The 10,130-nt window shown below is 49.7% G+C and overlaps 1 protein-coding gene across 1 annotated transcript in view; it reads right to left on the reverse strand.

The window, feature by feature from the left end:
- The window catches only part of ERP44 (endoplasmic reticulum protein 44), a 183,735-nt gene extending 173,833 nt beyond the window's left edge, over window positions 1-9,902 (reverse strand). Inside the window, exon 1 of the mRNA XM_075316113.1 lies at window positions 9,620-9,902. Coding sequence (XP_075172228.1) covers window positions 9,620-9,676 — 57 coding nt within the window. The 5' untranslated portion in view covers window positions 9,677-9,902. The remainder of the gene's footprint in view (window positions 1-9,619) is intronic.
- Between the last annotated feature and the right edge of the window lie 228 nt (window positions 9,903-10,130).

Here is a 10,130-nt window from a genome sequence, read left to right on the forward strand (position 1 = left end):
AAAAGATGAAAAATAATGACATGGCCCCCTTGTTCACTTGATCTGAACCCCATAGAGAACTTGTGGTCCCTCATAAAATGTCAGATCTACAGGGAGGGAAAACAGTACACCTCTCGGAACAGTGTCTGGGAGGTTGTGGTGGCTGCTGCACGCAATGTTGATTGTGAACAGATCAAGCAACTGACAGAATCTATGGGTGGTAGGCGTGACTGTCATCATAAAGAAAGGTGGCTATATTGGTCACTAATTTTTTGCATGTCAGAAATGTTTATTTCTAAATTTTGTGCAGTTACATTGGTTTACCTGATAAAAATAAACAAGTGAGATGGGAATATATTTGGTTTTAATTAAGTTGCCTAATAATTCTGCACAGTAATAGTTACCTGCACAAACATATCTTCCTAAGATAGCCAAAAAAAAAAAAAAAACCACTCCAACTTCCAAAAATATTAAGCTTTGATTATTTATGAGTAGTGCTGAGCGGGCCCGGACTGTAAATGTCCGGATCGGCGTGGTTTCAGCTCTGTTTCCTGGCGCGGGATCCAGAACCGGCAATTAATAAAAATGGAAAAAAAAAAAAAAAAAACACAAATAAATGAGCGTTTCATACTTAGAGACTCGGTGTCATGGTGGCACACTGCTTCCGGGTCGCGCTTTCACTTCCTGTGCTGTGCACGCAATCACACAGCTTTGCGTGTTTTCCCCGCCCACCGGCCATCCTTTCAGCTGTGATTGGTTCCTGGCTGATGTGCCCCCAGCCTGTAACAGTCTCTGCCGTGCAGTCATCGCTTATCGCGGTCAGTACTACGCTGCACTCAGAGCGGGCAGCCGTGCTCTATGGCTGCTCACTCTGACATGTAGCAGAGCTGTATGTGTCTTTGCTGGATCTCCTGTGGATTACGCTGGAGCTGGAGGGCTGTGTTGGGGTAATAAAGTGGTGAAGGAGGGGTGTTTGTATTTTATTCCAAAAAGGATTTCTCTGTGTCTTGTTTATTTACTGTCATTTACAGGTTTGTGATGCGGGTATCTCACAGACACCCGTGACATCACAAACCTGGGGTTTAATAGCAGCCATGCGCTGTTATTAACCCCTGCTATTACCTTGATTGCCACCGCACCAGGGCAATCAAGATGAGCAAATATCGCCCCGGAATGGTCCCATCTAATAGATGCAGCTATACCGGGCGGCTGCGGGCTGAGGATATACCAGCCCCCAGCCAGCATTATCATGGCTAAGAATGAAAATTGGGGGGGACCGCACGTCATTTTTTTTTTTTAATTATTTAAATTAAAAAAAAACAAAACATGCGGTTTATCTTAGGCAGCAGTCACACTTGCGAGGGCCTCCCAAAAGTCTGATATCGCAGCACAGCCGCACACACTTCTGACAGGAGCGTGCATGTTTTTCTAGGTACATGGACGCTCATAATCACAGTGGCAGGCTGTGCGGTATGAGGTCATGTCAGACCCGCACGAGCCTGACATTGCAGCACAGCTGCACACTTCTGACAGGAGCGTGCATGTGTCTCTAGGTACATGCACGCTCATGTTCAGACAGTGGCAGGCTGTGCGGTATGATGTCAGACCCGCACGAGTCTGATCGCATCACCGGCACTGCTGCACACTTCTGGCAGGAGCGTGCATGTGTGTGCAATTTTATCCCACATCTGCATCTCCTGGCAAAAAACAGCCAAAAATCAGCAGTATGAAAACCATTTCATTACAGTTTTCTGCCAGGAGATGCAAATTTGTTGGTGAAGTAATACACCAAAATCCTGCACCAAATTTGCACCTCCTGGCACAAGACCACACAAAAACAGCGTCTAAATGTTTGTTTCTTTTTAATTTTTGGACCAAGGGATGTAAATTGTGTGATTATTACAATTGTACACCATATTCCAGCACCCAATCTACATCTCCTGGTAAAAACAACCGCGACAAAAACCGCGGCAAAAAAATTGCATCAAAGCACCGCATTTTTTTGTTAGGAGGTCTAGATTGGATGCAGGAATATGGTGTAAAAATCTCAGCATCAAATTTGCATCCCTTGGCCCCCCCAAAAAAAAAAAAAAATTGCCACAGGTGGAAATTTGGTGCTGAAAGCTGGTGCAGAAGATTTCAGCACCAAAAGTGCACCTCCTGGCAAAAAAACGCGGCAAAAATCGCGGAAAGATAATCGTAGAAAAAAAACACAGCGGTTTCTTGCCAGGAGGTGTAGATTAGATGCAGGAATTTGATATAAAAATTTCAGCACAAAATCTGCATCTCTTGGCCAAAAAAAACTGCGATTTTTCTGCTAGGAGATGCAGGTCTGTGAACTCAGTGACCTCCACCTGAGGTCAGTTTACCTGCGATCACAGATGAAGGACCGTAGGAACTTCCAGCTGTGATCGCAAATGACCTGAGTGACGTCACCGCTCAATGCGCAGCTCATTCATTCTCTGGAGCTCACAGAGCGGTCGGTCGTGCCGCTCTCTGTGATATTCAGATGTAATAGAGCTGAAGCGGCGTGGGACTTCAGTGGATTACGTCGGAGCTGCAGGGTGTTGGGGGTTAATAAAGAGGTGAAGCAGGTGGTGTTTTGTATTTTATTTCAAATAAAGGATTGTTCTTTGTGTCTGTGTTTACTGTCACTTACAGGTTAGTGTGAAGCAGGTATCTGATAGACGCCTGTGCCATCACACTAACCTTGGGTTTAGTAGCAGCCGTGCGCCGCTGCTAATCCTGCTATTACCCCGACTGGCAGCACATCACGCCAGCGGGAAGCGGTAGTAGCGTACACCGGTACGGTCACATCTAACAGATGCGGCATTACCGGGCGGCTGCGGGCTGGAATACCAGCCCCCGGCCGGCGTTATCTTGGCTGGGGATGAAAAACGGGGAACCGCACGCAGTTTTTTGTTTTTTTCTACTTTCACCGGAATCACACATGCGAGGGGCTCACGCGAGTCTGCCATGGCAGCACCCGGCAGCCTCGCATGTGTGACTCTGGGCACTGTATACACAGAACAGATACAGCGCGACAGCTGGGGCTGCAGCCGCGCGCTATACCTGTGCTGCCAAGTGCTGCTTATTTTTACCACCATGAACTGACAAACAGACTGCACTGCTTTCCCACCGGCCGTCCTGGCGCCTGTGATTGGTTGCAGTTAGCTGACACGCTGCTACTCAGGGTGGGGGCGCGTCTAGCTGCAACCAACGCTAGGAAAACAATGAATATTGAATTGTCGGCTCCGGAAGGTAACAGCGTGACCCGGAAGGAGTGTGCCGCCATGACAGCGCCTCAGTGAGTATGCCACACTCGCTCCTAGCCCCCTAGCCCCTCCACAAACGTTTTTAACCTCCGGATTCCGGTCCCCATTCACTTATATAAGCACCGGATTCCGGAGCGGATTGGACTTATTTTTAAGTCTGTTAATGATCCGCCGGCCCCGGATTATTGGCATCCGGCTCAACTCTATGAGTCTTTTGGGTTGATTGAGAACATAGTTGTTGATCAATAAAAAAAAAAATTAATTCCTCTAAAATACAACTTGCCTAATAATTCTGCACACAGTGAAAAAAAAAAATTATATTATATATATATATATACACACATACATACTAGAAGGTGGCCCGATTCTACGCATCGGGTATTCTAGAATTTACGTATTGTGTAGTTCATGTATGATTTTTGTTTATATATATATATATATATATATATATATTGCGTTGTTTGTGGAGCGCTGTGTGTCTGTAGCGTTGTGTGTGTGTTGCGCGGTTTGTGTGTGTGTGGTGTGTTTTGGGGGGAGGTAGGTTTTGTGCAATGTGTGTGTTGTGCGGTATGTGCGTATATTTGTGTGTGCCGCGGTGTTTGTGTGTTGGGTGTTGTGTGTGTGCAGCATTGTCTGTGTGTGTGGGTGTCTGTGTAGGGCAGTTGTTTGTGGTTCCCAGTGTGTGTGTGTGTGGTGTGTTGTGCGCGTGTGTGTGTGTGTGTGTGTGTGTGTGTGTGTGTGTGTGTGTGTGTGTGTATCAGCCTCTCTTCTCTCAGCCTCTCTTCTCTCAGCCTACCTCTCCCAGCCTCCCTCCACCAGCATCAGCCTCCACCAGCATCAGCCTCCACCAGCATCAGCCTCCACCAGCATCAGCCTCCACCAGCATCAGCCTCCACCAGCATCAGCCTCTCTCCTTCCAGCCTCCTCCAGCATCAGCCTCCCTCTCCCAGCCTTCCCCAGGATCAGCCTCTCTCCTCCCAGCCTCCGTCCTCCCAGCCTTCCCCAGCATCAGCTTTCCTCTCCCAGCCTCCCTCAGCATCAGCCTTCCTCAGCATCAGCCTTCCTCAGCATCAGCCTTCCTCAGCATCAGCCTTCCTCAGCATCAGCCTTCCTCAGCATCAGCCTTCCTCAGCATCAGCCTTCCTCAGCATCAGCCTTCCTCAGCATCAGCCTTCCTCAGCATCAGCCTTCCTCAGCATCAGCCTTCCTCAGCATCAGCCTTCCTCAGCATCAGCCTTCCTCAGCATCAGCCTTCCTCAGCATCAGCCTTCCTCAGCATCAGCCTTCCTCAGCATCAGCCTTCCTCAGCATCAGCCTTCCTCAGCATCAGCCTTCCTCAGCATCAGCCTTCCTCAGCATCAGCCTTCCTCAGCATCAGCCTTCCTCAGCATCAGCCTTCCTCAGCATCAGCCTTCCTCAGCATCAGCCTTCCTCAGCATCAGCCTTCCTCAGCATCAGCCTTCCTCAGCATCAGCCTTCCCCAGCATCAGCCTCTCTCCTCCCAGCCTCAGCCTCTCTCCTTCCAGCATCAGCCTCTCTCCTTCCAGCCTCCCTCAGCATCAGCCTCCTCTTCCCAGCCTTCCCCAGGATCAGTCTCTCTCCTCCCAGCCTACTTCTTCCCAGCCTCCCCCTCCCAGCCTCCCTCAGCATCAGCCTCCCCAAGCATCAGCCTCCCCAAGCATCAGCCTCCACCAGCATCAGCCTCCACCAGCATCAGCCTCCACCAGCATCAGCCTCCACCAGCATCAGCCTCCACCAGCATCAGCCTCCACCAGCATCAGCCTCCACCAGCATCAGCCTCCACCAGCATCAGCCTCCACCAGCATCAGCCTCTCTCCTTCCAGCGTCCCTCAGCATCAGCCTCCCGTTCCCAGCCTTCCCCAGGATCAGCCTCTCTCCTCCCAGTACAGTACTCACCTCCGTGACAGCCGTGTCAGTTCGGGGAATGCGCGGGGGGAGGGAGGGGGCGGGGCCAGAGCTAGCGTGCATTGCGTGAGGGGGGCGGGGCGTGGCGTGGCCGAATTGCCAATGCCTGCAGGGTGCCGGGGCGAGAGGCCAATCTGTGGGGGGGGCGGAGCCTGGGCGAGCGGCTGGCCAATCCGTGTGGGGGCGCAGCCTGGGCGAGTGGCCAATCGGTGTGGGGGGGCGGGGCCATGGCGAGCCCAGCGGCCAATCAGCTTTGTGTCACCGTAAGGACACAATTTTGGAGCATGACAGACAGAATAAGGCAATTGTGTGTATATATATATATATATATATATATATATATATATATATATATATATATATATATATATATATATACATACATATACATATACACACACACACACTTATACAGGAAAGAATAATTCCTAACTTTTATTTCCCCATTCTATCCTCTGTTTTGTATGTTTTATTGTCAGACCGTAAAAGTGGTGTAATAGGCCGACAACATTGTTTTCAGCAGCGACCTGGAAGTCAAAAATGCGTCGAGGCATCTTCCCCATGCTGTTCACATTCTATTTTTGCATCTCTATCCATTTCAGTGATTTTCATGCCCCGCCAAACATCTTGGGAAGGTCTTCCAGAAAAATGTTTGAGTTTCCAATTGACTTCCATTGTAATAGTTACTCGAGATAAGCACTCGAGCATTCCAATATGCTCAATTTGAGTACATCACTATTGTTAATGATTCAATAGATCAGGTCAGCACTGACAGACACACGGTTAAAATAACTGCCTATAGACTATTTATAGATCCACTCTCTAAGCCCAGCTCAGACTATGTGCATCATACAGCAGATTCTATAGACATGACCTTTATGTACAGGCCTCATACAGTGAACAACTGAGGAACCCAACGTGCAAATGTTAAATAGCTCCTGTATTTAAGGGGAATGGTCATCATGTTTCAGGCCATACTGCTGCCCGTACATATCTAGAGTATTTAAACCACTAAAGTGGCATACGTTTTCATGAATTAGATGGGCAGACTTAGGCTAGGTTCCCATTTCCATTGTTTTAAATCAGTCAGGTCTGTCAGCAACGGATCCGTCATTTTTTAGACGTCAACTGACGCAACGGATGTGTTTTTCACAGGATTCCTTTCACAGGAATCCTGCGAAAAAAACGTATCGGTCACGTCCGTTACATCCGCTGTGCGTCAGTTTGGGTTTGGAACAGCCCAGTGGGTGTGCCAAACATGCTGGGCATGCTCAGTACAGCATGACGGAATCCAGCGCTGGATTCCGTCGTAAGATTCATTACGACGGAATCCAGCAACCTAGACATACATTACAAGCTTGACGGATTGCGACGAACTCCTGCGCGGTGCGTTAATTTTGACGGACCAAAAACCGTTACATTCTGCGTTGTTTCTGCCCGGCGGTCAGTCCAAAGACGACTGACGCAGGTGAAGCAGATGCAATGCAAGGTAATCAGTCGCAATCTGCCACTCATACAAATGTATGGGAAACAACGGAATCCGCCAAACGGATTCCGTTGTTTACCAGAGCCGCGGATTGTGACTGATACAAATTGACGGAAATGTGAACCTAGCCTTAAGTCTGCTTTACACTCTGCGATATCGTTACCAATATCGCTAGCGTGCGTATCCGCACCATCAGTTGTGCGACATGGGAAAATCGCTGCCCGTGGCGCACAACATCGCTCAGACCCGTCACACTACTTACCTGCCTAGCGATGTCGCTGTGCCCGGCAAACCGCCTCCTTTCTAAGGGGGCGGTTCGTTTGGAGTCATAGCGACGTCACTAAGCGGGCGCCCAATAGAAGCGGAGGGGCGGAGATGAGCGGGACATAACATCCCGCCCACCTCCTTTCTTCCGCATTGCGGGCGGCCGCAGATAAGGTGAGGTTCCTCGTTCCTGCAGTGTCACACATAGCAATGTGTGCTGCCGCAGGAACAACGATAATTGGGAATAGGGGGGGGATGTCACAGATTAGCGATTTTGAACGTTTTTGCGACGATTCAAAGTCGCTGATAGGTGTCACACGCAATGACATTGCTAACGCGGCCGGATGTGTCACAAATTCCGGACCCCAACGAGATCGCTTGAGCGATGTCGTAGCGGGTAAAGCAGCCTTTAGTCACTAGCTATGCCGCCCAGACAGACATAGTTGCCCAGAACTGGCGTTTAAAAAGAAAACAAAAAAAAAAAAAAACCCACCAATAAGTCACTATTTTTCTACAACTCCCGAGTAGCGCAAAATTACTACAACTAAATATCCTAAAGGGAACCAGTCAGCACAATTTTGCATGTGAAAGAACCACTCCAGTCGTTCTTTTTTCAGCACAGTGGAGGTGCTTTAACCCCTTCATCGATTCAGTCTTTTCCTCACCTTCTTCCAAGAGCCATGACTATATTAATTTTATACTTCCAAGAGCCATAACTATTTTAGTTTTATATTTTTGATTGACATTGGGGGTGGGGGGGGGATGTCCAAGGGTGGTGAAATTGAAAAACAAAAGTGCAATTGCACGATTGTTTTTATCATGTTCTTTATTTTGTAAAACTGACCTGGCATTATGACTCCTCAGGTCGGTACGCATTCGTAGATACCAAATATGTATAGTTTTACTTTTATCTAAGTAGTAAAAAAATTTCAGACGTTTGTCAAAAAAAGAACTGCAATTTTGGCGCTATTTATTGGCGGACTCCATTGTCTGCAGAGTTCACAAGCAAAGTATGGCGAGCACCGCTAGTCACAATCTTGGGCCGCCCGCGAGACTTGATCTGAGAACGCAACGGGCATGGAAGTCAGTGACGAGCGCTGACGTCAGGAGTGCAAGACTACATCCCCGCAGTAATGAACTTAGCTAACCTCCTGACAGCAGCACTTGTCATCCTCACAGATGCGGACACTGCTGTGCGGGTTGATGCTGAAACACCGCTGTGCGCACATCTGTGGGGATGGCAGGGAAGCGGGACATGGACTGCACAGAAGTGCTTCCGTGCGGCTTCCAGGGATTTTGCGGACCCATTGACTTGTATTGAGTCACGGTCAGTTATTACGGAACAGAATAGGACATGTTCCATAATAATGGAACGGACATACGGCATCCGATGTGTTTTTTGCAGGATTGGAAACACACAGAAGTGCTTCTGTGTGCCATCCGATCCTACACAAAAGACATTGGTAAGTTGGTCAAGTCTGTGGGTCCGCAAAAAACAAGGAACTGACCAGGACAGACAGAACGGTCATGTGAATGAGCCCTTGGAGCATGGGTCCCCAACTCCAGTCCTCGAGGGCCGCCAACAGTGCATGTTTTCAGGATTTCCTTAGTATTGCACATGTGATAATTTAATCACCTGCACAGGTGATCATTCCAACACCCATGCAATGCTAAGGAAATCCTGAAAACATGCACTGTTGGCGGCCCTCGAGGAATGGAGTTGGGGAACCCTGACTTAGAGGTTTGCTGAGATGCGGGGAATGGATCATTAAGAACCTAACTGGCAGAATGTGCTGGCAGCCCTGTAATGTCAGGAATAAACGCTGCGCCAATAACAGGGTGTGTCCATTACTGGGGAACCTGACACCTACCATATGTCTGTATAGTACTTCTGTTTAATCTCCATAATCGGATTTCATTTCACCAGCTGGTTTCTTCCCCTGTGGGTATAACAGCCCCAATATCTGCAAACGCTGGCAGAGCCTTCCATGGCCGCTGTGACCCTGGACATCCATCCATCCAGAACCAGGGGCAGAACAGCAGTGGGAAGATACACCCCACCAAGGTGTCACCCACTGACTTGCACACCCCTGCACAAATAGAGGGGTTTATGGAAATTAACCAGAGCACAAAAAGGGGCTTGTTGGAAGCAGTATAAGAGCGGGAGAAAGATGGGGCCCGTCTGTGGGACTCTGGAAGCCGTCAGGCTCACCTCTGGACCTAGCCCTGCAATCCTGACATCGGCTGAAACCAGATAGCAATGGCTGCAGAGCCAAATCCACTGCAATCGACTTTCTGCAGCGTGCACATTTCGCCCAAACTGCAGTCGATCAGTGGCTATTGATTGGCTGCAGCATGGAATGCAGAGGTGCAGGGACAATACATTTCCCACCTCCTGTGTCCATAAAATAGAAGCTGTACGCTCTCCACAGATTGCCTCTGAATGGCCAGAAGCCAGTGCAGTGCCGCTGCACACAGTCAGCACTCGCAGGATAGCAGAGCAGTTCCGGGTTATCAGCCAATCACATGGAGACACAACACACGGCTACAGGGGAATGCAGGACACAGCCGGTGCGGAGGACCCGGGCAGCGGAGCGCTCACGCCAAGCAGCCGTAGCACTGCTGGGCCTGATGAGGCAGGGCACGCACAGAACCGGTAACAAATCAAGGAACGGCTGTGGCCACTCACCAGAAGCACCAGGACGCAGGCCGGGTCACTGAGCGGCAGGAATATGGCGTGTTTCATTGTCGGGATGATTGTGGCAGCGGCGGAAGCTCAGCAGCTCCTGCAGGTCGCTCGGTATACTTCCGCAGCCGGCGAGCTCGGTAACGGCGACTAAGTAGATGTTAAAGTGCATTGGCTCCCTGGAGGTATGACGTCACGTGTCGGCGGTCACGTGAACGGTTTCAGGCGTGTTTCGGCTACTTCCAGAGCGCGCAGCGTTACGTGCCGTTTGCGTGGAGTGCAGGATGTCGTGCTCGCGCACTAAGTGGGCGTGTCTACACTGGAGCCCAGCCCATACCGTCAGGCATGATGTCACGGGAAGGGGCGCTGTGCTGGGTGTACAGCGCTGAGCTCAGCAGGAGAGGCGGTGGTCGGTCCCTCCATAGCCCGTAAGGACCTTGTCACTAGCAGTACTGGAGAATAGCCCGCTCTACGAGAGCCTCTGCTGTGCATCACTGGGTAGGAGAGTTCTGCC

The sequence above is a fragment of the Anomaloglossus baeobatrachus genome, chromosome 6 (assembly GCF_048569485.1).
Source record: "Anomaloglossus baeobatrachus isolate aAnoBae1 chromosome 6, aAnoBae1.hap1, whole genome shotgun sequence".
NCBI lineage: Eukaryota > Metazoa > Chordata > Amphibia > Anura > Aromobatidae > Anomaloglossus > Anomaloglossus baeobatrachus.